This window comes from Urocampus carinirostris, chromosome 7 (genome assembly GCF_059441175.1).
Source record: "Urocampus carinirostris isolate Australia breed hairy pipefish chromosome 7, RoL_Ucar_1.0, whole genome shotgun sequence".
NCBI classification, from domain to species: Eukaryota; Metazoa; Chordata; class Actinopteri; order Syngnathiformes; family Syngnathidae; genus Urocampus; species Urocampus carinirostris.
The window spans coordinates 37,102,570-37,130,174 of record NC_142355.1 but is presented as its reverse complement, the minus strand read 5'-3'; the positions used below and the strand labels follow the sequence as shown (position 1 = coordinate 37,130,174).

General features: G+C 41.4%; 2 protein-coding genes across 5 annotated transcripts in view; one reads left to right on the top strand and one right to left on the bottom strand.

Annotated features, from left to right (window-relative positions):
• Positions 1-449: 449 nt before the first annotated feature.
• On the bottom strand, positions 450-25,271 carry iqub (IQ motif and ubiquitin domain containing). Of its 4 annotated transcripts, XM_088340829.1 has the most exons (11): positions 25,083-25,271; positions 24,870-24,985; positions 20,092-20,273; positions 19,880-20,035; positions 16,486-16,696; positions 14,473-14,648; positions 12,429-12,599; positions 10,290-10,466; positions 9,977-10,225; positions 7,721-7,906; positions 450-710 (listed from the first exon to the last, which is right to left on the bottom strand). In XM_088340829.1, the coding sequence occupies exons 2-11, from the start codon at positions 24,898-24,900 to the stop codon at positions 576-578; spliced, it is 1,674 nt and encodes a 557-aa protein (XP_088196955.1). In that variant the 5' UTR covers positions 24,901-24,985; positions 25,083-25,271; the 3' UTR covers positions 450-575. The 4 variants fall into 4 exon arrangements, with proteins under 4 accessions (XP_088196955.1, XP_088196956.1, XP_088196954.1 ...); XM_088340830.1 differs by lacking the exon at positions 25,083-25,271 and having other exon boundaries at positions 24,870-25,019; XM_088340828.1 differs by lacking the exons at positions 24,870-24,985; positions 25,083-25,271 and adding an exon at positions 20,729-21,723 and having other exon boundaries at positions 16,482-16,696.
• The window catches only part of wasla (WASP like actin nucleation promoting factor a), a 29,804-nt gene continuing 26,738 nt past the window's right edge, over positions 24,540-27,605 (top strand). Inside the window, exon 1 of the mRNA XM_088340831.1 lies at positions 24,540-25,003. Coding sequence (XP_088196957.1) covers positions 24,899-25,003 — 105 coding nt within the window. The 5' untranslated portion in view covers positions 24,540-24,898. The remainder of the gene's footprint in view (positions 25,004-27,605) is intronic.

Here is a 27,605-nt window from a genome sequence, read left to right as displayed (position 1 = left end):
CCTCCTTCAGGGTCACTCAGTTGCTCATGCAAGCAATCCTTGCTGAGTTCCACAATTCAGGCCACCGGTTGCTTTTTGTTTCCTTCTCTAGACACCCATGTTAGCCACTTGGCTGCTGGCTATGGCTTGTACTTTTTTCTTTTAATACATGTATATAAAGCTTGCCCTTGCAATCTTTTAGTGGCGTTTTAAAAAGCTACTCCTGCTAGCACCCACTAATACCAGCTCAGACCAACTCCTGCACTGAGCTCTTTTCAGCCACTCCGGGTGATTCCAGCTGGCTCATTTGCTGTCAATGGCTCCTTGTTTTTAGCAAAGAGAATCTGGAAGTGGGCTTCAAATTTTTGCCATAATGGTATCTTTCATGCGTCCTTGGCATGTGATTCAGTTATATTCCAAGTTACAGCGACATCTAGTAGTGAAATATCACATATGGTCAATTACTCTACTCATTTCAAATTATTTTATTGACGTGTTCACTTATAATATTTATATTTAGATAACTATCACATACAGACTTGACTTTATGCTATGCAGTCCAAGACGAATCCTCCGGTGCAGCAGGTGGCGCCGTTTCACAAGCGTCGCCCCCCACGTTTGGCGGCGGCGGCTTTGGCAGAGTTGGCGGCCATGGCGGGAATCTGGTCGAAGTGCCGGCGAGCAAGGAGGTGCTTGTGCTCAATGCTGCGCACCACCGGGACGTCGTACACCTGCAGGATAAAAAAGTGGCTTCCATTGTTACGATTTTTTTCTAAAAACAAATCATTTGCAGTGACATTCATTGACAATGTGTCAAACGCATAACCACGTTCTCCAATTTTTATGAAGGAGCGATTCTGCAATGTGTAGAATTAAACGCAAATACATGAGGGTTCCTGCGCATCCTTAAAAAGTTAAATGCATTGAATTCATGATTCTAAAAATAAGGCCTTAATCGACATTAAAATGTCTTAAATTCCATTTCTGAAAGTCTTAAAAATGGGAACTACTTAATTAGATTTATATATGTGTAACGGGTGTAATAATAACTTTTGTTTTGTTGATATTCCTGCTGAAATATGTTTGTATAGTTTGTGTGTAAGTGTCTTGCAATGACGAGTTCAACAGCACCACCTGCTGGTATGGGGTAAGGTTTAGTTTAGGTTTAGACGTGGTTAACAACTGCAAAAACAAAACGTCCATGGCTTGTTTTGACATCGATATGGTACTAGTTAAGCAAATTATAAATAGCATTGTGAAACCATTGACCTACATCTGTAATCTATCATTTCTAACAGGCAAATTTCCAAATCAAATGAAAATAGCAAAGGTTATACCAATATACAAAAATGGAAACAAGCACATTTTTACAAACTATAGACCGGTATCTCTGCTTCCTCAGTTCTCCAAAATATTAGAGAAACTTTACAATAATAGACTAGAAGATAAATTGATTAATGAAAGTTAATATGGTTTTAGAGCAAACCGATCAGCAACAATGGCTATTATTGATGCAGTAGAAGAAATCACTCATAGCATGGAAAAAAAAAGATTCCCTTTTGGGGTATTTATTGACTTAAAAAATGCATTTGATACCATTAATCATAATATACTGTTAAAAAAACTGGAAAGATATGGCATCAGGGGCGTGGCTTTGCAATGGATTCAAAGTTATTTGACGGGAAGGAAGCAATATGTGAAAATGGGAGAGCTGTCATCTGAATGCTTGGACATCTGTTGTGGAGTACCACAGGGTTCTATCCTGGGTCCAAAGTTATTTAATTTATATATTTACTATATTCTTAATGTTTCAAAACTATTGAAAATAGTAATATTTGCAGACGACACTAACATTTTCTATTCAAATGATAACTATATTGATTTGGTAACCTGTATTAATTGTGAACTAAATAACCTAAAAGTATGGAAGGATATAAATAAATTATCTTTAAAATTAAATAAAACCAAAGTAATATTCTTTGGTAATCGCAAGGCAAATCAAGATTTAGAAGTAAAAATGGATGGTGCTGCAATAGACATTGTATCAGAAATTACGTTTTTAGGGGTCATATTAGACAATAAATTAAGTTGGAAAACACACATCAGACACATAAAATCTAAGGTATCTAAAAGCATTTCAATAATTAATAAAGCCAAATTTCTTTTCAACTATAATGCATTGTAATTATTATATTGTTCTTTGGTTCTTCCATACTTAACATATTGTGCAGAGGTCTGGGGCAATAATTGCAAAAGCTTGCTACAGCCCCTTTTTGTTATCTAAAAACGTGCAATTAGAACCATACACAGGGTTGGATATCGAGATCATACTAATATTTTATTCTTGCTGTCCAAATGATTAAAATTAGATGATTTAGTCAAAAATTTCACTGCACAACTGCTATTTAAGGTCAGCAAAAACATAGTGCCAGAAAACATCTGTAAATTATTGATTCGGAAAGAGGGAAATTATAACTTAAGTGGCTGTCGTGAATTCATAATCCCAAATGTGAGAACCACTAGGAAAAGTATGTGTGTGTCTGTGTGTGGAGTCAAGCTTTGGAATGGATTGCAAGACGAGATCAAACGGTGTCCAACTATTCACTGGTTAGGCGGAATACAGAGATGAGGTGGGTATGGGGTATGAGTAGTGCGGGAGATTGGGAATAGTGAGTCTAGTTAACTTTGTGTTATTGTTGCTATTCTTATATCAAAACTGTTATTATTAAAATCATTAACATTTGTTGTTATATCATTGGTATATTTGGTGGGGAAGATGTAATGTTATTTTGTTGTTGAGTTATTGTTTTTGTTCTGTTTTTTATTTTGATGTTCGAATAAAGTTTTCATTTATTCATTCAATTAGAAAAAAAAAAGTTTAGCCTCTGATTTTATGACTGGAAGGCGAATATTGTTAGCAGACTCCAGCGCGCCGCCAACGGTAAGCCACGATCTTTTGGTGCTCCGCAAAAAGTTAACTGACAACATTAAAACCACAACTGACAAATCTTGCAACATACACGGTAATGTAATTGATATTGTCAAGCTGTTCGGATTTATTTTTGTTTTGTTCTGTCGCCGTTTATGTTTTTTTTCGTACGTTGTACTGGACTGAAATGCTAATTTGCCTCATAGATGTTGAGAACCAGCGGAGGTGCCAACCACATGTTGTGTGTATGTTGTGTCGCTTATTGCAGGTAAATTGATCCTGTTTTTTACACTCGTTATTGTAATTATTTGTTTTCACAAATATAGAAAAAGGATGATGTTAGTTAAAATTAGGATTTAAAAAAATGTCTAGTTGAATTCATTGTAAAAGTTAAAACCCCTGTACGATCATTTGTTAGAAGTATCTTGTTAAAATGCATGTTAAAATTATTGTAATGGTTGATTTTCTGAACTGTATTGTATGTCAACTGAAAAGAAAACTATTAGTTTGATATGCTTTGAGCAGTCTCCAGCGCACTGCTAACGATATTGATAACCAGCGGAGGTGCTAGCTAACCACAAGGTGTGTTTATGTTGTGTCGCTCATTGCAGTCTCTGGCGTGCTGCTCACGTAACTGAAATAAAAGCCTCATCTTCCAGTCCAGCCTGAATGGGGATCCTTGGTGGGACGGTTACACCGAGGTTACATATGTTTGAACTGAACTTTGACTGATGTACTGTGCGAATCATTTTTATTTCTTGTTTTCCATGTCTAAAACTTTAAAGAGTGCTGTTTTTCAGATGCAACTTTTCAACTGAACCAAAATGTCATTGTCAACTTGATCTAAAAGATGATTCCAAAAGGCATTGAAAAAGTCTTGAATTTAACTTGCCTCAAGCTGTAGGAACCCTGAAAACATCTACAAATACCACCTAGATGAATGACTGCAGAAATATTAAAAGTCACCTAATACCTAAATATATGGCAGAAATGCAATGTCAGTGTCTGAAATAACGTCTGGCCAGACGCCCAGGGCGTGCATCTTTTACGTCGGGCGTACAACTTACAAAACGTCTCCGTTCTAATCAAACGTTTGCTTTATTCCGTTTTCGAAATCTTCTTTCTGTTTGGAAATTTCGGAATTTCGGTTTGTTTGGCAATTTGTATACTCGGTAGCCAATCAGAAGCCTGCATCGAATAACTTTGTGCTTCCGGACTTTCCAGAGCGTTATAAGGTCGTGCATTTGCATATCGTTTTCCTAAGTAGACGCACAGAGAACACAAGAAAAATGGTAAAGTGGTTGGGAATCAAGCCAAAACCTCAGCCTCAGAAGAAGAACAGAATTGATGACGCTAAACGTAAATTAAAAGCATCGTGGAAAGAGGAGTTCAGGTGGCTTGTAGCAGACGACGCAACGCAAACATTGCTTAAATGAAGATGAGTAAATACAGGTACATACTGTACTGATGGTCGATGGAAAACAGCGATGTTATACACATGCAATGAATGTTATAAGTAGATTTATTACAACTTAATTTTAAAGTATTGATCTGTTAAATATTCTGACTATCAATCCTTAATACTTTGCAACGATGTTTTTTTTTAGATTTATTCATGCATTTTGTTTGTATTTATTTTGTTTTTTGTCCTATATTTTGTTGTATATTTTATTGTGTATTTTGTTGTATAATTGTTATGTATTTTGGTGTTTTTCATGGTGTATTTAGTCATTTTTGTTCTTTATTATGTCCTGAAATATGTCATGTAATTTGTCGTATGTTTCATTGTGTATTTTATTTAGTATTCTTAATGTATTTATTTCGCATATTCTGCGTGTATTTTGTCGTCTTTGTCATGTGTTTTGTTGTGTATTTTATCGTTTGTCATGTGTTTCGTTGAGGATTTTTCAAGCTTTATGTTGTCTTTTTTGTTGTGTATTATGTGTTTTGTTGTGCATTTCCTCGTGTTTTTTATGATGTTTTTTTTTTAAGTGTATCTTCTCGCGCGTTTGTCATGTGATTTGTCATGTGTTTTTTTCATGTATTTTGTCGTGTATTCATCATTGTCATGTCCTGCACGGTTGTCATGGCGCCTAGCTGGCCCCGCCCCTTGACACCGGCTGACCTGCATTTCCTGATTACTCCTAGGGGTACTTAAACATGCCTTTTGGAACTGCCCTTGGCCAGATTGTTGTTTAGCCTTGTTGAAAACCTGTTCATGCCTGTTTGATACCTGTTTATTCTTGTTGTGCTTGTTGGACTTTGTTGCACTTCGGTGTAACATTCTGAGAGATTCCTGCAAGTTCTGTTTAATCCCGATAAAAGCCTAGTCTGTAGTTTTGCCTGCATTTGAGCCTGCTTTGTTTTGTTTTTGGTCCGTTTGTGTGTTGGACAACTTTTCTTTCTCAATTAAAGTGACAGATCGTCTATGCAAATGAGTTCCTACTTCCTGCTTCCCGACCCGTTTCAAGACAGTCCCGTTCCATGTTTTTGTCATGTTTTTATTGTTTATTTTGAAGTAAATCTTTTTGTGTATTTTGTCATATGTTTCAGCGTGTATTCTGTTGTGTATTTTATCTTGTTTTGTAGTAGATTTTATCATGTTTTTTGTCAGGTTTCTTTTGTTGTATATTTTGTCTCGTTGTGTATTTTGTCAGGTATTTCGTCGTATATTTTATTTTGTATTTGTCATGTGTATTTTAGTGTATTTTATCCTGTTTTTTTGTCATTTTTGTTGTTTATTTTTCAGTGTATTTTGTTTGTTTTATCATGTATTTGTCGTGTGTTTTGCAGTGTACTTCATCATGTTTTTTTTTCATGTTTTCTTTATTTTTTTTTATTTTTAAGTGTATTTTTGTTGTGTATTTTATCATGTTGATGATTCTGATTCTGAGGAAACATTGAGAAGGTTGGTAACAGAGTTTGGAAGAGTATGTGATATGCGTAAGTTATGTGTCAATGTTGGGAAGAGTAAGGTGATGAAGTGGGCATGACGATAGAAATCAGGTTGCATGGACAGGTGCTGGAAGAAGTTGAAAGCTTTAGGTACTTGGGTTGTGATGTGGCTGCAGTTGATGGAATGGAGTGCGTATTGCACAGAGTGAATCAAGGAAGCAAGGTTTTGGGTGCTCTGAGGAGAGTGATGAGCAACAAGAGTATGAGTATGGATGTCAAGAGGGGACTGTATGAGAGTGTGATTGTGCCGACTGTGTTGTATGGTGCAGAGACTTGGAGCCTGAACGCAGATTTGAGAAAGAATTAAATGTTTTTGAGATGAAGTGTTTGAGGAGATCGTTAGGAGTGGCAAGATTGGATAGATTGAGAAATTAAATTGTGAGAGACAGAACTGGAGTAGTCGTGGAACTGAGCAAGCGTGTTGATAAGAGAGTACTCGGTTGGTTTGGACACATAGAGAGGATGGATGGGGAGGGAATGTTGAAGAGTATCTACAGAGCAGAAGTCAATGGAAGGAGACCAAGAGGAAGGCCGCGATTGACGTGGATGGATGGTGTTATGAGTGCACTGCAGGAAAGAGGTCTAAATCTGGTGGAAGCTAGAGCTCTTGTTGGTGATAGAAAGGAGTGGAGAGGTGTTGTGAAAGGATAGTGGGATTATGGACGCGTTCTTAAGGATGGGCTGGGCACCCGTATGATGCGGCAGGGGTAAACCAGTGAAAGCTGTCGGCCCTGCTGTTGAACAGAAGAGTGTGTTGTGTCACACTCTGATGGGCAGGGCACCCGTATGATGCGGCAGGGGTAAACCAGTGAAAGCTTTCGGGCCCTGCTGTTGAACAAAAGAGTGTGTTGTGTCACCCTGACCCGAGTGACATGGCCGCTTTCTTGTGTCCCATTTCATCTTGAGGGACGAAAGCATGACGAACTTAGGTGCCGAGGTGCCTAACTTGTTTGGGTGTTCGGGCAATTGGGTTGGCCATGGTCCAAAAGATTTTGTGTGTGTTTTTTTTGCTATTATTTTCCCTTTTATTTTCTTTGTTATTGTATGTGTTTGTCTTGCTGTCGGTCATCCCTCTTGAGGGACATGACCAAGGTAGATAGATAGATTTTATCATGTATTTGTCATGTGTTTTGAAGTGTACTTCAACTTGTTTTTTTTTCATGTTTTTGATTTTTATTTTCAAGTTTGTTTTGTAGTGTGTTTCATCATTTATTTTATCAGGTATTTTGTTGTATATTTTGTTATGTATGTTATTGTTTTGTCCTGTATTCCTTTGTGTACTGAGTTGTGGCAAAATGTTATTACAATATGGAGGCCCTTTTGGTTGATAAGTGATGAAAAAATCTGCTACAATTGAAAAGCTCAATTTGACCTGCCCCCTCATTTGAATTCAAATTTATTGTGATGAAATACATTTAAAAAAATCAATACCGAAATGAATAAATGACAAAAGCCATTAATATATAAATACATTTGATTTTTCATACATTTAGGTCTTACGTGAAGTATGTATGTGTTCATTTATGCATATGGCATATATTTGTAGGTATTTATACATTTTATTTTGTTCATATGAATGGAATGGTCTTTCCTTTTGAGTGATTCCTGAAGCCGTGTTGGAGCTCCCTCTAGCGGTGCGTGAAATAATTGGCGGAAACCAGCAGTTTTGGAGCTGCTACTCCTATAAAACAATTTTCACCCCTGAGCAACAAACTTGCTGTCAGTTTTCACTCAGCCAACTATCAGAATTATATTCTACTGCAGCCAGTTTCCTATTTTAGATAAAAAGCCAAGTCTAAAAGATAGAGGGCCAATCTATTAAATAGAAAAGGAATCCTATTTCTTCACGCCGTCTACCTTGACCAGGTCCTCCACCAGGAGGTGAGCGTCTGTCTCGTCTCTGCAGAGGAGGACGCAGTTCCAGGGGCTCCAGTCCTTGTTGCGGTCCCAGCGGACCAGGACCAAACTGAAGAGGTCGCTGTTGCCGCTCAGGGCCGAGCGCGAGCCCCAGATCACCTCCACCAGGTAGCGGATATCCTCCACCTGCAGATAAAGTGAAAGTTACATTCTATGAGTATACAATGCAAAAAAGCGTGCCCGGGGAACCCATAACTTCAAGGTCCAATATTCTTGCAAAACATTAAAAAAGTATTTATTTTTGAAACAATTTAGATGTTAACCTTAAAAATGTCCCTCATTTCTATCAATTTGAAGGGACTGAACAGAACTGGGCAATTTAAATTTGGCGCCATCTCTTGGCTTGTGTCATCATTGCAGCCTCAGATCATTTGTGATGAGTGTGCAAGTATGTGCATTGTTTAGATGCACTAGAATAAACTCTTCTTTTTTCATCTTTTTAGGGTTGGCATTTGAACTGTACTATAAAAAGGCCTTTTCTTACTTTCACCATTTTCTTGATACATTGACAAATAAAAAATGAAACCCGCAGAGATGAGCGTGATGTCACTCTCCAGCACTCCCTCAGCCCCCCATTCCTTGAACCTAATGTGCCCCAAACAGCTCTTCTAAAAGCAGATATGTACATTGGAAAATGAAAGGATAAGGGCTCTTTGAACTCAGTTGTATTGTTCACAAATATTTAATAGAGAAACTATTTATCTTTCAACCTTTTAAGCATATCTCAAATGATGCACCTCACCTTTAAAATGTCCCTCATTTACATAAAAAAAAAAAAATCATATGCTACATGTATATTTGCCAAATACAATAAAGATGTCACAGTTGCCATAGCCCCCAATCGGTCCCGCCTGTGGGGCGCCTGCTGCGGCTCGTTAACAGATTGGCTTTTAGTCTATTTTAAGCTCAGCGCTATCACGCTTCCTTTGTCTGCCCGTCAATGAACTTCTGCCCCACAAGAGGTGGTATTCGACTCGGTTCTGTTCCTGTTGGTATTTCCTGTCAGGTATTGTTCCCGTTTATTTTGTCCTGTTTGATATCAGTTTTCCGTTTAGTTTCTATTTTTGTCCTGTTTATTATTTTCTCCAGTTTTCGTTCCCATCTAGTTTTTCCTGTTTATTTTCGATATCCTGATTGATTATCTATCCTGTCTGTCCCGTCCTGTCCGGTATCGACCCCATCGGTCCGATATCAACTCGGGCAATTGGAATCGATCTCGTCGATCTCTGGCTTCCTGTCTTTCACGCCAGACCGCTGCCTAACGTGCACGACTCCCCATTTCCCGTCAAATAAAAAGCTTGTGTGAGAACGTCACGCGTTTGGGTCCTGATCCAGTTCTGGTTCATGACAAAATATCAATATATCACGTGCTTTTTTGGGGTATTGTGTTACAGAATACTAGCATAAGTTTAACATTTAATTTCTTTGTTTTCTAATTTAGTTTTCTGGGGTATGGTTGTTTTCTTGTTTTGATGTGAAATGTCATTCCTACAAAGATAAGGTTCAATCAGGATGGCACTTGAAAATTTGGGTCAGCTTACTCTATTTGGGCACATGTTTACGTATTATACTATTGTATTGTGTCTTGATTACCGATGAATGACCTGTGCCCGCTCCTTTGGCTCCAACCGCCTCGGACTCTGATTGGCTCCCTATTCCTATTTAAACCTACTCCTATCTGTCACCTGTTGTCAGTCCGTCTGCGAACCTCAGTGTATACTAGGCAAGCCTTTTTCGACCCTGATTCCCACCTGTCGCGTTTTTGCTACCGTCTGCCTCCGGTTCCGACCCGTTTTTGATCCCAACCACGTCTGCTCTCCCGTCCCGCCTTACCACCCGTTTGTGATCCCGAACACGTTTTTGCTCTCCTGTCCTGGCTATCGACCTGTTTACCGTCCTTGACACTGCCATCAGTCGCTTCGGTGTTCGGATCACAATCAGAGTACGAGAGCGACTTGCTTTCCGCGCCTAGCAAACGCCGGATCGTGGGCGCAGCCCTTCCTCTTTCCTTTAATAAAACCTATGCAATTGGGTCCTGTTTCCAATCTGGTCCTGACAGTATTGTACAGCTGTTTTTCGTGCAAATATTGTTATGTTTCCGTATGTTTATTAGTGATTGATGTTCTTTTGTGCTATACCTTAATCAAAAATATAAAAAGGCAAAAAGAATGAATGCAGGGTTTCTTGTTTTTGGACCTGAAGGATGAAGGGGACCACGTTGTCCTTGCTGAGGAGCAGCTCCCCATCTCGCAACCTCTTGAGCATGTTCTTGTAGCAAGAGAAGTCTTCTCGGCTGCCGGCGATGTTCTTGAGCCGGGCACAGTCCAGGCAGCGCCGGCTCAGGTGAGCCCGGGCGCAGGATCGAAAGTGGGAGGAGCCCAGGTGCCGCTGGCAGCCGTGGCACAGGAACACATCGTTCCTCAGCTGCGAGGGGCTCCGGGGGACCTGCCAAGGAGCATCTCCGTCTTAACCGCCGCCCGATTTACCGGCTGGGATTTTCACTTCTGACCTTGAGGTGCTTGGCGACCTCCGGGTTGAATCCCGGCGTGCGGATGAACTGCAGGAAGTAGGTGCAGAGCCGCTTCCTCAGACCTTCCAGATTGGCGGTCTTCACCTGCCGCCTCATCAGATCCTCCTCCCTGGTGATCAGATCCACCATCTCTCGGGTCAGTGGGCACGGGTGCTCCTGCAAAACACAACCACCAAATAAAAGGTGAAAAAAAAATGAAAACAAATATATTTATAAATAATTATTCTATTTTTTGTCATAATAGAATAAGGTGATTTGAAAAATATCAAACACATATTTTCTCTCAATTGAGGTTTTTTCCTTTTTCATTAATAATCAGTTATGTTTTAATTTATATTTTATCCGTGTTTTGTGCAGTGAAGATGTCACGACCAGCACAGAGGGTAGACCCAATCGCGTAACGTTTTCTCACAATTTATTTGAAAGAGGAAGGGCAGCGTTTGCGATCCGATGCGCGCTGGACGCGGGAAGCAAGTAGCTCTCGCAATCGGATTGTGATCCGAATACGGAAGTGGATCTTCCGTAGCGGGCGATGGCGGTGTCGGGACGGAAAAACAGGTCAATAGCCGGGGCATGAGAGCAAAAACGTGGTTGGGGTCAGAAACGGTTCGTAAGCTGGGACGGCAGAGCAGACGTAGTCGGAATCAAAACAGGTCGTAGCCGGAGACAAACGGGACCAAAAACGGGACAGGTGGGAGTCAGGGTAGAATAAGGCTTGTCTTGTATACACAGAGGTTCACAGACGGACTGACAGGACTGTTTGGATAGGAACAGGGAGCCAATCAGAACCCGCAGCGATTGGCGCCAAATGAGCGGGCGCAGGTGATTCACATCGATAGTCATGACAGAAGAGGTGCAAACACACTTAAGATCATTTTATGGATATTACATCGCTGTTTTCCATCGGCCATCAGTATGTACCTGTATTGACTCATCTTCATTCATGCCATGTTTGCTTTAAGCCGTCTGCTACATGCCATGTGAACTCCTCATTCCACGATGCTTTTAATATATGTTTACGTTTTGTAGCGTCATCAATTTTATTAGCTTCTTTTGAATGTCTCTTCTGGTGCTGAGGTTTTGGCTTGATTCCTAACCACTTCTCGATTTTTCTTGTGTTCTCTGTGCGTCTACTATGGAAAATGATATCCAAATGCACGACCTTATTAAGCTCGGGAAAGTCCGGAAGCACGAAGTTATTCGATGCAGGCTTCTGATTGGCTGCCGAGTATGCAAATTGCTAAACGAACCGAAATTCCGCATTTTCCAAACCGAACGAAGATTTCTAAATCGGAATAAAGCAAACGTTTGATTTGAAATTTTTTTTTTTTTTTTCTTGAAAAGTTGTCGCCCACTCGGGCGGAGACGTTTTGTAAGTTGTACGTCCCGGGCGTCCAGGCAGACGTTATTTCATACACTATATATAGGATTATTACAGTGTTTCGCAAAAGATTTTGTTCCCAGAATTTTTTAGTGAAGAGAATATTTTTTTAATTGTCAAATGACGTTTATTTGTAACACCCTTAACCCAAACAGGACTGCACAAATCACCATCACAAAAAGAAAGAAAACGCATGAAAAATGTTAATTTAATATCCTGTAGAATTCAAAAATGGGTCTAATACAGAAAAAAAAACTTTTTTTCTCAATTCTTAAAATTTGCTTTTTTGCACTGGGTGAATTTTTCTTTAAATGACAAAAAGAGAAGATATTTATAAAATTGTACAATAAAAAAAGGCACATACCCATTTTCAATTCCTTTAACTTAAGTCCTTGGGGGTTGGTGGTTAAATAGGGAAAATAATTGGAAACAAATATTTAAAATTTAAATGCATTATTGATGTTAGAAAAAAGATATGAAAAAAACATTATGACTTGAAATATTTAATAATGTGAACGTGGTCTTGGTGCTGAACATTAATATCAGGGACATCTTTATCTCGTTGCTGGACGGTTTTAAGCCCCTTTTTAGTGTCACCACGGACCCCCCCCCACCTGAAAATCCACAGACCGAAAACAGACTACAATTGAGATCCGTTCGGTGGTTGGTTTACGATCAAAGCGGAGGTGGCCATATTGTACATGTGAAAAGGCACAAGAAAAGGTCTTTGCGTTTACCTCCACAGTTTGCTTGAGGCAGAGAAGGACGTGAAGTCTCTGCTCCTGGCTGATAGGCGACATGGCCACGCAGTCGTAGAGATCGCCCAGTTCCCTGGCCCGGATTGTGTCGGGCGTGTCCATCTGGATCAGGCGACCGTCCGCCCCCCGCCACTGATGAGGTGCCGAAGACTGACACAAATAACTCACCGTCAGCTCCAGGATTGAACCTCTAAACAGCTTTTAATGACCGCTAATGCTAACGTACGGATACTCAAAATGGGTGTCGTCCCTCATTGTGGACGTTATATGGTGACTAAAAGTGTTTTGTACTAAGACAAAGATGATGCCAAACTACCAGTTAAAACAAAATACCAAGCCAGCTGGCTATCCCTGGAGCGGCTGAAAAGAAAAAAAATTGGGAGTTGCTCAGAGCTGGTGTTTGTGCTGGGAGAGGCTACTAAAAAGGCCATTAAAAGACTGCAAGTGAAAGTTTATCTTCACAAAGAAACTGAAATACTGGTTAAACACAGCCTGTGGACAAGTGGCAAATATGAGTGGCCAGAGAGGAAACAGTGGAAAAAAGTGAAGGATGCCTAAATCCTAGAACTCAGCAACGTTCACCTGTGTTGCCAATATTGGAAGGCAGTGACACCAAAATATATAGCAGGAGCAGATAACCATAACAATAGTAGCGAGCTGTACTCTGCAGCCAAGTGGCTAACATGAGTAGCTAAAAAATAAACTGGTGAAAATGGATGATGCTTGAGTGATACAATAGAACAATATAAGCTTGTAGGAGCAGCTTTGGAAGGTGGTGACACCGTAGGATGTAGCAGGCACAGCTAACAATAACGATAGTGGTGAGCTGTGGACTATAGCCAAGTGGTTAGAGAAGGAAACAGCGGAAAAAAGTGGATGATGCATGCATGACAAAATTCAGCGACGTTTGTTAGCGTGAACAGCAATGGAAGGTGGCTAGACTGAAGGATAAAGCAGGAACTGCTAACAATGACAACAGTGGTTAGCTGTGCCCTGCAGCCAAGCGGCTAGAGGAGGAAACAGCGGGGAAAAAAGGTGGATAAGAGTTGAATGATAAAATTCAGTGACGTTTGCTTGCATGACCCGCTTTGGAAGGTGGTGACACTGAAGGTTGAAGCAGGCACAGCTAACAATAACAATGGTGAGCTATAGCCTGCAGCCAAGTGGTTAGAGAAGGAAACTGCGGAAAAAAGTGGATGATGCTTGCATGCAGGGACGTCTGTTTGCGTGAACAGCTATGGAAGGTGGTGACACTGAAGGATAAAGCAGGAACTTCTAACAATGACAACAGTGGTTAGCTGTGCCCTGCAGCCAAGTGGCTAGAGGAGGAAACTGTGGGTAAAAAGGTGGATAAGAGTTGAATGATAAAATTTAGTGATGTTTGCTTGCATGACCAGCTTTGGAAGGTTGTGACACCAAAGCATGAAGCGGGCACAGCTAATAATAAAAATATAGGTGAGCTATAGCCTGCAGCCAAGTTTTTAGAGAAGGAAACAGCGGGAAAAAGTGGAAGATGCTTGCATGACAAAATTCAGCGACGTTTGTTTTCGTGAACAGCTAAAGAAGGTGGTGACACTGAAGTATAAAGCAGGAACTGCTAACAATGACAACAGTGGGTAGCTGTGCCCTGCAACCAAGTGGCTAGAGGAGGAAACAGCGGGAAAAAGATGGATATGAGTTGAAAGATAAATTTCAGTGACATCTGCTTGCATGACCAGCTTTGGAAGGTGGTGACACCGAAGGATGAAGCGGGCACAGCTAACAATAAAAATAGTGGTGAGCTGTAGTCTGCAGGCAAATGGCTAACATGAGTGACCAGAGAAGGAAACAGTGGAAAAAGTGGAGGATCCCTAAATGACGGGACTCGGGGTCAGCCGCTAAAAGCAGCACCGGGAGAAGCTACCTTGGCTAAATGATCATTCTTCCGTGGTTTTAAGATAGCAGCCAAACATGTCAGTTACTTCAAGTTGTGTAGTATAAATGTAGAGTTATACTTTGGGTATTGGTGTATTGGTGTACTGACCTTGTCCAGGAACTTCCTGACAGTTTTGTTGTAGTTGTTGCTGGTGATGGCGATGCCGTGTCGTCCGATGGTGGCGATATATTGTGTCTCCTGCTCCAGAAGCGAGCACAGCGCCGCCTTCCTCTGGGTTCCTCGGAGCGTCTCGTTGATGCGAACTTCCTTGTCGCTCCTCCACTCTGAGCAAACGCACCAAAACAATCGACGTTGCCGCGGTAACGTGTTTTGAGAAGGGAAATAATACGAACGCCAATTGCAGCCGTTTTCCAAGTCATGTTTATATCATATCTATATTAGCTATGTTAGCCTATTTGTCACGACCAGCACACAGGTACACCCAATCGCGTAACGTCTCAAAATTTTATTGAAAGGGAGGGCAGCGCCAGCGATCCGATACTCACTGCACACGGGAAGCAATCCGCTCTCCCAATCGGATTGCGATCTGAATACGGAAGTGGATCTTCCGTAGCGGGCGAAGGCGGTGTCAGGGACGGAAAAACAGGTCGATAGCCGGGACAGGAGAGCAAGAACGTGGTCGGGATGAGAAACGGGTCATACGTCGGGACGGGAAGGCAGACGTGGTCGGTATCAAAAACGGGTCAGAAGTCGGGACTGGAGAGCAGACATGGTCGGGATCAAAACATGTCGTAGCCGGAAACAAACTGAAGCAAAAACGGGACAGGTGGAAGTCGGGGTCCAAAAAGGCTTGACTTGTATAAACAGAGGTTCGCAGACGGACTGACAACAGGACATTGACAGGACTCGGTTTAAATAGGGACAGGGAGCCAATCAGAGCCCGCAGTGGTTGGCGCCAAATGAGCACGCACAGGTGATTCACATCGGTAATCATGACACTAATATCAAAATGCCTACGTTTAATGTAAGATAACTCCATATGTTTAACGTCAATTCAACACTTAGGAATTACGGTATTTCTTTGATGAAATTAAAGTAATGCAATCAAGAATTCCAATTTTCGATCGCCATTACCATTTCGAGCCTTCAAAAAACAACATCTGGGCAATAAAACGTAGCATACATTTATTTAGTATTTTCAATTTTTAAAATAAGGAAAAAGAAAAAACTTTGGGGTCAAATCTTAAAACAACAAATATATATTTTTTAAGTTTTTTAAAAAGTTTCAAAAAATTTCTGACCTATTGTTTTGTTATATAAACTACCATCTACCGTCTTATTTAAGACCGTGTCATGATTACCGATGTGAAACACCTGTACCCGCCCCTTTGGCGCTAACCGCCGCAGACTCTGATTGGCTCCCTGTCCCTATTTAAACCCACTCCTATCTGTCCCCTTTTGTCAGTCCGTCTGCGAATGTCTGTTTTTATACGGCAAGCCCTTTTACGACCCTGACTCTCACCTCTCTTGTTTTTGCCCCCGTCTGTTTCTGGCCACGATCCGTTTTGATCCTGACCACGTCTGCTCTCCCGTCCCGGCTAACGACCTCTTTTTGTGCCCGACTACGTCTACTCTCCCGTCCCGGCTTACGACTCGTTTCCGACCCCGAACACGTCTTCCTCTCCTGGTCCGGGCTACCGACCAGTTTTCTGCCTCTGACTCCGCCATCGCTCACTACGGAGAATCCACTTCCGTGTTCGGATCACAAGCCGGGTACGAGAGCGAACACCGGATCGAGGGCGCACCCTTTCCTCTTTCCTTCAATAAAACTTGTGGTAAACGTTACGCAAGTGGGTCCTGACAACCCGGGCCTCTTTAAATCCAGGCTAAAAACACATTTCTTCACGATGGCTTTTAAAACCCGTTAGTATGGACAACACTATTTTGATCTTTTAATAGTACATTATGGTTTTTATTTTTTACTTATTGCCTTTTAGGATCTACTCTAAAGCACTTTGGTCCACCGGAACGACCGTCGTAAAGGCACATTTCAATGTCCGGATTTTTTGGTGTGCAGCATAATAACCATGTGTAGCGGGTCCTTGCAGAGGACAAAGAATCTAGACGGACAGAAAAAGACCTGAAAGTTGTTCTACCTACTCTCCAAGGCGTTGTAGAGCAGGTCGAGGTCCTCCCTCTTCCTGGGTTGCATCCATCGGCTGTGGCAGTCCCGCAGTTGCTCGGCCCGTTCTTGCCGTCTGCGGCGTTCCTGCAGGTCCAACCAGGCCAGCCGCCGGTCGCGCTCGCTCCGGAGACGCTCCACCGCCCGGCGGCTCAGCCAGCGGCGGGTGTGCGCCTGCAGCCGGATCACCTGCGGGAGGCACCCTGTTACCGGCTCAGAAAACGGTAAAAGGACTTTTTATATAAAGCGCTTCATCAGTCACTGAGGACCTCCGATAAGGGGTCCGGGGTCTTGCCCAAGGACACTCTGACATTTAACTCGGAGGAGATGGGAACCGAACCTGCGACCTCTTTGGTACCCTCCTTAATGACAGCTGCCCACAATAACAATATCGAGGCTTTGATTTTAATAGATTTTGGACTTGTTTTTTCTCAGATTTTCACTAAATTTGTTAACACGATGTGGAAATAGTCGCAAACATATATATGTGTTTGGGGGGGGGGGTTAATATGCATTCATTCCCAATAAAATTGAGAAGAAAAATGTATACAAAGGAAATATAAAAAGGTATAGTCAAGTCCTGTTTATTTGTTTGGCCCTTAATCACAAAGAGTCTCAAAGGGCTGCACAGACCACAGATTATTATTACACCATCCCCTAATTTAAAACCTACATGAGAGCAAGAAAAACTCAAAAACATGTCAAGTCAAGTCTTGTTAATTTTTGACGCTCTTAATCACAAGGAGTCTCAAAGGGCTGCAGAGACCACAGATTATTGCAAACCACAGACTTCTATGACACCATCCCCTGATCTAAAACTGAAATGAGGGCAAGGAACAACATGGGGAAAATGAAGAAAACCTTGGGAAGGGACCGCACATGGGGTAACCCCTCTTTCTGGATGACCAGGCTGCAACGGATGTTGCAATAATAAATAATATACAGATATTGATAAAGCAGTTTTAGCGGGTTGCTTATATGCAATGTCTGTCACGACCAGAACAAAATCAGGACCCAAATGCGTAGCGTTAAACACAGGTTTATTGATAGAAAAAGGACGGGCAGCGCCCGCGATCCGGTGCTCCCTGGACGCAGGAAACAAACCGCTCACACAATCAGTTTGTGGTACGAATACAGAAGTGGATCTTCTGGAGGGAGAGATGGCGGTGTCGAGGACGGAAAAACAGGTCGATAGCTGGTACAGGAGAGCAAAAATTGTGGTCGGGATCAAAAACGGGTCGTAAACATTTCGGAACCGGAGACAAACCGGGTGATCGGGAACGGACAGGTGGAAAAACGGGTGCAAAAACGAGAGAGGCGGGAGTCATAGGTCAAAATGCTTGCCTTGGAAAAACAGAGGTTCGCTGACGGACTGACAACTGGGGACAGACAGGACTGGGTTCAAATAGTGACAGGGAGCCAATCAGAACCCGCAGCAGTTGGCGCCAAATGAGCGGGAGCAGCTCAGTCACATCATGTATATATTATATTATATATATATATATATATATATATATATATATAGATAGATAGATAGATAGATAGATAGATAGATAGATAGATAGATAGATAGATAGATAGATAGATAGATAGATAGATAGATGGAGAGAGAGAGAGAGAAAGAGAGAGAGAGAGAGAGAGAGAGAGAGAGAGGGAGAGAGAGAGAGAGAGAGGGAGAGAGAGAGAGAGAGAGAGAGAGAGAGACTACTATCTCTGATTCAACTGCACAATCCTTCCATTCGAATAATTTGTGAAGTGGAATTGTTTCCTTGATTTAGGACTCAGCTTGTCATGAGGATGGAATGGTGGGTTCCGAAATCAGACCAGTCGACAACCACTAATCTAGATCCCCATTGGCCTAGTGCAGGGGTGTCAAACTCATTTTAACTCGGGGGCCACAGCAGAGAACAAACATTCTCTCTGTCAGACAGGACGAAAGGAAGACTGAGATCACTTGCGCTCGTTTCTTGGTTTTATTCAAAGAAAGGAAATGACAAGGTGGGATTCTTCGATCCGTTGGTTGGCAGATTGACGGAACTTGAATGGCGGGAATGGTCGCGGACAGGCATAATCGTAGTGTTCGCAAAAGAGTTCAGGAGTCAGACGGCAGGGCAGATTTACAGAAACGGGTCGGCAACGGAGATCAATCAGAAGAAAACAGGGAGCAGGCAAAGAATCAGAGGTACGGGCTTACTGAGCTGAAGGCAACAGGCAGCGTGAGTACAATCGGACAAAGTGTTACCGGAAGCTGGGGATTTAAATGTGCAGGGTGCGCCAATCAGCTGTCCTGGCTGTTGGCGCCAAAAACCTGAGCACAGGTGTTCCCAATACATGTGATTGTGACACTCTCGGGGACCGGACTATTAGATAAGAGAGAGAAAGAAAAAAAGAGAGAAAGAAAATTCTGTTTCTTATCTTATTATTTTCCCTAGCTCTTTACTTCTTTTGTTCTTGCTTTTTGTCCTTTTGTTTTCCTTTTTTCTTTTTTTCCAGGCATTTGACTTATTTTTCTTCCTTTCTTCTCTTTTTATTTTTCCTGCCTTTCCTTTTCTTTCTTTCCCCCTTATTTTTCCTTCTTCTTTAATTTGCTTTTTTTCTAACATTCTAATTATTATGATTATTATTATTCGTTTTGCTCTATTCCCCCCCCCCCCCCTTTTAAGTCATTTTGAGTATAGTTTAACATAATAATTCTTAATATATGGATTAAAGCGACGTAAACAGTCTGAAGAGACGTTTGGGAGCTAAAACAGCCGACTCTTTAGCTAACCGAGTGGAAAGAGCCTGTTTTCGAAAAACTTTACTGACTTTGCTGAACTTTGTGCAACTTCGACATTGACTTCAAAATACCGCATGTTAAACACACCGGCAAGGGAACCCGTGTAGTTTTTTTCCCTGCATGCACTGTCAGGTCAAGTCATGTTTATTTGTGACGCTCTTAATCACAGAGTCTGAAAGGGCTGCACAGACCAAAGATTATTGCATACCACAGACTATTATGACACCATCCCCTGATCTAAAACTGACATGAAACAAGGGAAAACTCAAAAACCTCAACATAAGGAAAGTGAAGAAACCTTGAGAAGGGACCGCACGCATACACTGTCATTTTGGATAAATTTGCACTTTCGAGCCCTGATTTTTATGCGCTGGATAGATTTTCTTGTGTGCTGAGGAGATCTGGGCAATGCACAATTATTTAAAGGGAACTTTGGTTCTTACTATGTATTATTTTTTTATTGAAATGTTTTATCTGGGGTACTTTTTGTAATGACTATAGTTTTTTATCCCCCTTTATTTGACTTTTCGATCCTCACTACCATGTTGTGCATAGGTGTAATAGCATCCCGTGACAGCACGAGGGCAACTGACCGCATCCAGCCTGGTGCGGTGATACTCGTCGGCCGTGACGTAGCGTCTCGGACTGAGCAGCTTGTCGTCTGCGTTGGAGATGTAGCATCCCACGCTGGTCATCTGCGTGGTCACGCTAGCCGCGCACTGCTGCGTCCACGAAACTCGCTCCGCCGTCTGCGGGGAAGACGCCGTCAGAAGGCCGTCGCGGGCGGGGCTAAACCGGAGCCTACCTGAGCGTCCCGGCTGACCACGTCCAATCCACGACCCGGTCTGCACCTCCGCGGCGTCTGGGCGGCCGCGTGATGGTACTCGGCGCCCGTTAGCTTGTTTCTGTAGCCGCCCAGGAAGGCCTTTTGTGGCCGAGTGGGCTCCGCCTCCGTCTCCGTCCCGTCCTGCGATTTGCTCTTGTCGTCTGGAGATTAGAATCAGAATTGTCTGTATTGTCATCGATAACGTTGTTTACAACAGGACTAGACATTGCACTCCAGGGTAAACATGTAATCATGACAATGTCCTCCAGACTGGGCAGAAACCCGCCAGTGATTTTCTCGGCTGGGTTGATGACCCTTTTAAAAACAAACAAAGTACGTGTGCTGGTTTGAAACAGGAATATACTGTACATGGATGAATACAATTGTGGCAATTATAGAGGAATACAACTGTGGCATCCACAATATAAGGATGGATACAACTCTGGACTTACACTGTATGTGGATCAATACAATTGACGCCTGTTTTGCCACGCTAGTCAAAAATGAAAAAAATATATCGGGGAAATCAATTCATACACGTGAGGCTTTTTAAGCTAGTAAAATCTAATAAAGGCATGATTTTAGTGCACATATATTTGTCGAATGTTATGCTCACCTGGTCCAGAACAACAAGCCTGCTCCTCCTCACATTCTTCAGAGGTCCTTCCTCTTCCTAAAGACCCCCGATTCTCCTCAGCCCTATGATCTTGGTCCACGGGAGAGTGTTCTACTAAAAAACTCTCGTCAGACTCATTTCCGAGTTTTCCTTGGTCTTCTGAGCTTTTTCCTTCTGATAAGGTTCCAATTTCTTGGTCTACTTCATTCGGGTCCTTGGTCTCTTGTGGTCCTTGGTTCTCATCATTTGTAGGTTCTATTGTGTTTTCAGAGATGCTTGCTTCTGGAAGGGCTTTATCCTCATTTATGAGTTGTCCTTGGTCATTAGAGGTGCTAGGTCCTGGTAGGACCTCATCCTGAATTCTGGCTTCCCCTGGGTCTAAATAGGTGCTAGTTCCTGGTATAATCTCATCCTCGTTTCTGGGTTCTCCTAGAACTTCAGATATGCTTGTTACTTGTAGGGTTTCATCCCCATTTCTGAGTTCTCCTGTGTCGTCGAACGTGCTAGTTCCTTGTAAGACCTCGTCTTCATTTTCGAGTTGTCCTAGATCTTCAGAGGGTCTAGTTCCTGCTATGGGTTGGTCCTCATCTTTAGGTTCTTCTTGTTCCTTGGGGGTGCTAGGTCCTGGGAGGGATTCGTCCTCATTTCTGGGTTCTATGTCTTCAGAGGTGCTAGTTCCTGCTAAGGCCTGGTCCTCCTTTCCGGGGTCTTCTAAGGTGCTAACTCCTGGTAGAGCTTCATCTTTATTTCTGGGTTGTCCTGGGTCTTCAAATGTGCTAGTTCCTGGTTGTACCTCGTCCTTATTCCCTGCTTCTTGGGGGTTCTCCTCACACCCCGATTTAATTTCAGATTCTGAAGGAACTATAACGTCATCTTCCTGCTCAGACATTATTTTTCAAACGTTTGGTCTATGTTTTGAACTTTGAGCGAGATGTCAGCCGGTTTCTTTCAGCACTGTGCATCGCTTCCGTTTACACGTTGCCATAGTAACCAATTACGCGTCTATCCATCCCTCCTTTCTCTGTCTTTAATCGCTGGTTGCACGATCGTGACAAAAGGTGACGACGGGAAATTACATTTTAAAAAGATATAGGAATATGAAATTTCATAGTTTGTGTTTTATACATATTAATACAATACGTATTTTTTATCAACCAGTTTTACACAACACAAAGCGTTTTCAGCGAATAAAATCACACATTTTAGTAGTTATAGTAGCATGTATTTCGATTATTATTAGGTGAGCAGTTGAAGACAATGCACAATGAATATTTCAAGACTTTCGAGGCTTTATTTGCGTGGAACCGTCGGCCATCTGGACTGGGCAAGTGACGTCACTAGCAAGCCCCTCCTCTAATTTGCCTCCGCAGAGAGCTGCAGTCCTTGGACCGTACCACTTTTGTTTAAAAACAACACACAAAATAGGGGCAAAGGACGCAGTTTACGACATTTTTGTTGATCTAAAATACTCTTGTTATTGAGCAGAGAATATATACACACCAGTATTGGTCTTTATATGTCTTAACGTGACTTTAGTCACCTCCGACACTTCCCCTCTTTTATCCGCCGTTGGTAGGCTCCTTGTAGTTGCCATGTTGGACGGTGTTATGCCGAGAAATGCATCCCTGCCAAGAATTGCATCCCCTGTCGCAGGAGCGCGCACACGTCACTCGCTCTACTATAAGCACTTTTACCTCGTTTTATCTCACTTTTATATCACTTTTCGGGTATGTAATGGCAAACATATATCCAAGACCACTTCGTCTTGCATTTGTTGGGAATGTAATGCAACTTAAACCATTCCGTCTTGTATTTGTTGTGAATGTAATCGAACGGTAATGCACACCGTATATAAACCACTTTTGAGCAGGTAACGTGTTTATTTTGACGTTTTCGACTCAAATCGCTCGTATTTAAACTGTTATGCACTCTACCATAAAGCTTATTATGCTAAAACGAACTGTCAAATCATCAACAGATAAACGGGAGACGATCGGGTTTGATTTCTTCTCATCGTCAAACGAAGACGTAACACGTCGATAATTGTATTTTGTATTTGACTTGATAAACAGATCAAGTCAAGTCAAGTCATCTTTATTTGTATAGCCCTAAATCACGAAGAGTCTCAAAGGGCTTCACAGATCGTGTGCCTAATATTGTCACAGCAACGGTGTCATTTTTTTTCTAGTACAAATGATCCAACGTCAACCTAATAAATGTAAATAATGCTGGTGGGAGGGACCAGCTTGAGTGCAACAGCCTGGCTGCCAAGAAATGCACCCCTCATCTATCGCTGGCTATGAACGTCGCAGGGTCCATGAAATTTACCCTGGTTACTAGTGGTGGGCCCATATCCTCACAGTGAAAAGCACATCTTGCTAGATGCAACTGAACCTGTTTTAAGAGGGGTGCTTTTTTGCCTGCCAAGAAATGCACGCCCCATCTATCTCTGGCTATGAAGGTCGCAGGTCCATGAAATTTACCCTGGTTACTAGTGGTGGGCCCATATCCTCACAATGAAAAGCACACCTAGCTGGATGCAACTGAACCTGTTTTAAGAGGGGTGCATTTTTGACTGCCGAGAAATGCACCCCCCATCTATCTCTGGCTATGAAAGTCGCAGGGTCCATGAAATTTACCCTGGTTACTAGTGGTGGGTCCATATCCTCACAATGAAAAGCACATCTCGCTGGATACAACTGAACCTGTTTTAAGAGGGGTGCCTTTTTGGTCACATAAAACCCCTCAAGCAAGAATTATAATGTTGATTAATCAGGGAAATGAAACGATCTGCATTCATATAGCGCTTTTCAAGTCAATGACTTCCCAAAGCGCTTTACAATGTGCTCCACATTTCCCAATAGCGGCCTTGCAGCCATGTAAGGCGCTAACCTGCTTATTGGGGGTATTAGGGGTTTAGTGTCTTACCCAAGGACGAATCATGTATATCTTTAAAAACCAAATGGTCCAATCATTTTTACTTAAATTATTTTATGAAATTAAAAGGGACATTTTATATGAGAAAAAAACATGTGATCGTCTTCGTTAAAGGACTGCAAATAGGTAAAGAAGAAATAAGCAGTGTGAGAATAGTAATGTTTATTTGAAGGAATAAACTATTTAAACACTTTTCTGAAGGAACCAAAACACAAATACTTTGTCTGACAAAAAAGAAAGAGGAAGGATTTAAACCATTAGTGTATTACAAATTACCATATAATGTAGGCTATGTTTTGATACTGCAATTAATGTACAGTAATTAGTGATAATTAATTCTTCTTAGGTCCCTCCCACCATCATTATTTACATTTATACCTAATAAACGTTGACGTTGGATTATTTGTACTAAAAAATAAATGACACCGTTACTGTGACAATATTAGGCACACGATGATCTGTTTATTCAAGTCAAATACAAAATACAATTATCGACGTGTTACGTCTTCGTTTGACGATGAGAAGAAATCAAACCCGATCGTCTCCCGTTTATCTGTTGATGACTTGACAGTTCGTTTCAGCATAATAAGCGTTATGTTAGAGTGCATAACAGTTTAAATACGAGCGATTTGAGTCGAAAAAGTCAAAATAAACCCGTTACCTGCTCAAAAGTGGTTTATATTTGGTGTGCATTACCGTTCGATTACATTCACAACAAATACAAGACAGAATGGTTTAAGTTGCATTACATTCCCAACAAATGCAAGACGAAGTGGTCTTGGATATATGTTTGCCATTACATACCCGAAAAGTGACATAAAAGTGAGATAAAACGAGGTAAAAGTGCTTATAGTGGCGGGAGTGACGTGTGCGCGCTCCCGCGACAGGGGACGCAATTCTCGGCAGGGATGCCTTTCTCGGCATAACTGTCGCATCAACGCAGCGCCAAGACTGCTTGACTTTGAACGATGAGAGGCGCTTGTTTCTTTTTGAAAGTCCGATAATTCTTAAGGGGCTTTTGCTTTTTTTTTATTTATTAGAAAAGGGATTACATCGTTTTAGATAAGCTCCTCCCTGGGTCCTTGGGTGCCCTCCGAAGACAGCGGCGATGATCCGGTGGCCGCTGCAGGCCCGCATGGACATCGTCGTGTAAAATCGCCTTGTTTATTAGACATATTTTTGTTTTCTTCTGGAGGATAGTTACCTTGTGCAGTGCATTTTTTGGAGGGAGCCATGAACAGCCAGCCGACGCCTCGCCGGGTGGCGAACGTGGGCTCGCTGCTGCTGACCCCGCAGGAGAACGAATGTTTGTTCGGCTACCTGGGAAGGAAATGCGCGGTGAGTTTGATTCATTCGTTCCTCCTTCTATTTTGTTATTTTTGTATGCATTTTGGGGGGTTGGGTTGAGATATTGCACCTGCGTCTTCAGGTGCTGCATCGCACCTGCAGCATCGTCACAAGGAGCGAATCCGACGTTGGCGGCTGTTTGTGATTAGCGCTGGTCTTATTTGTAGAGTTGATTCGGTTCTGCGACATACTGTTTTATTTATGTATGCATTTTGTTTGTTTGTTGGGTTTGTATGCTTGCACCTTCGGGTGACGCATCGCACCTGTATCGTCACACTTTCGACACGGCGAGAAACTGCCGATGGCGAATCTAAAATTCGCAATAAGTGCTGGCCCGATTATCAAGTAGATTTGGTTTCGTGATAAACTCTGATATTTATTTATTCACGCATGCATTCATTCATTCATTCATCTAATTTATGCACCTGCGCTTTCAGACGTGTAACGGATTGTTTATCCTAATCGCACCTGCATCGTTACACTTTCGACACGGCGCGAATCTGCCAATCACAAATGTTAGATTCACAATTAGTGCGAGTGTGGTTCTTGACTCTTAGGTTACATTCAATAAATTTTATTTAAAGGTAATAAAAAATATATGCATATTCTTAAGACCTTGAAAAGACGTCAAAAATCGCTCTGAAAGATGTCCCGATTGGGTTAAAAAGTAGAAGTTAAAAAAAGCTGTCTTTATTAAGACATTGTCATGTGATGCTAACTATACTTTTTCTATGAATACTATTTAAGCATTTAACAAATCACACTTCAGCCATTCCGCCTTGCCAGGGTTAGTAATCTCTCCAGACACCTTCTCAAAGACTTCTGAAGACTGTGGGGCACAACATCACTGTCGATAAAGACATTGGTTTGCCAAACAGATTACGAGTTGGTGGGCCCATCGCCTGCTAGCTGGCCTTGGGAAACGTCACCCGTTTCAAAAACCGATTGGATAGGGGGCGGTAACAAAAGTAGCACAACAAAAAGGTGAATAAAAAGGCCAGTGTAGTGGACACTGTCGAACTGACTTTTTCAGTCCTCAATCAAATCAAACCATATGCCAGAAATACGACAGGACAGCCTCAACTGAATTTCAGCATTAGCTTCGATGGCAAAAGAAAATAACTTCTTGGTGCAATTGAAACACACTGAATCTGTAAGACAGGGTAATCAAAATCTTGAGGAAAATGGGGGGGTAGATTTTGTGCACAAATAAAATGATATTTGGTGAATAAAATGTGACTATATTCATAAATGATGTTGCTTTTTTGCGAGGTTATTCTCTATGCTTTTCTAAACGTGGCGCAGCAGTAAATGTTTTATAACTGTCAAATAGTTATTGAGGGTGATTCAGCCTACTAAAGGGCTATGTGTGAAATGCACGGCTTGTCAGTACGTTTAAAGACGTCTAAATTTTGTTGAAAAGTAAAAGCTGCTTCTCTAAGACGTTGGAAATACGTCAAAGATCCATTCAAAAATGTCTTAAAAAGTGAGTTTTAAAGACTTCTTTATTTGGACCACATCAGATGAGGTAAATACTATCAAAACAACAATTTATCTTTTCATACTTTCATACCAACTACTAGTATTTAAAAGCATTTGAATAATTAAAAAAAACTAATTCATTTTAAACTATAATGCATTGTATTTATTATATTTTTCTCTAGTTCTGCCATACTTAACATATTGTGCAGAAGTCTGGGGAAATAATTGCAAAAGTTCACTACAGCCCCTTTTTATCCTCCAAAAACGTGCAATTAGAACCATACGAAGGGTAGGATATCGGGATCATACTAATATTTTATTCCTGCAGTCCAAATGATTAAAATTGGATGATTTAGTCAAAATTTTCACTGCACAACTGCTATTTAAGGTCAACAAAAACATAGTGCCAGAAAACATCCATAAATTATTTATTCGGAAAGAGGGAAATTATAACTTAAGGGGCTTTAGTAAGATTCATAATCCTAAAGGTGAGAACCACCAGGAAAAGTATGAGTGTGTCTGTGTGCAGAGTCAAACTTTGGAACAATTTACAAGACGAGATCAAACAATGTCCAACCATTCACATGTTCAAATTTAAATACAAAAAAAACATTACTGGCGGAATACAGAGATGAAGAAAATGGGATATAAGTGATATGGGAGATTGGAAATAATGCGTTTACAACTATGGTTATCTTTGTTGTTATTGTTGCTATTATTATATCATAACTGTTATTATTAATATTATTGGTATTGTTGTTATTATCATTGGTGTATTTAATGGGGAAGGGGTAGGGAAAATAAGCATCTGCTTCTTACTACCCCTTTTCGAACATGTTATGTAAATTATTTTGTTGTTTAGTTATTGTTTTTGTTCCTTTTTTGTTTTAATGTTCGAAAAATAAAGTTTTCATTCATTCATACATCTGGTCCGTGTTGGATGGGCTACTCACAACCCAGTTTTATGTCTAGATTTGGATTGATTTAGTTGTTGTTATTCTCTTTTGATAACAACATAATGAAGATTGTTTACAACAAGATAAGACGTGCTACTCCAATATAAACTTGTTACAAAAGGGAAAATATCAGATAAACAAATAAGATGAGGATA

Bases quoted from the DNA above. Each gene is read 5' to 3' on its own strand.
- iqub (XM_088340827.1), bottom strand. From the start codon at position 21,617: ATGTCTGAGCAGGAAGATGACGTTATAGTTCCTTCAGAATCTGAAATT. The intron at 20,274-20,728 runs GTGAGCATAACA...TCTAATCTCCAG, and splicing joins GGCTTGTTGTTCTGGACCAG to ACGACAAGAGCAAATCGCAG. The intron at 12,600-14,472 runs GTCAGTACACCA...TATTTGTGTCAG, and splicing joins TCAGGAAGTTCCTGGACAAG to TCTTCGGCACCTCATCAGTG.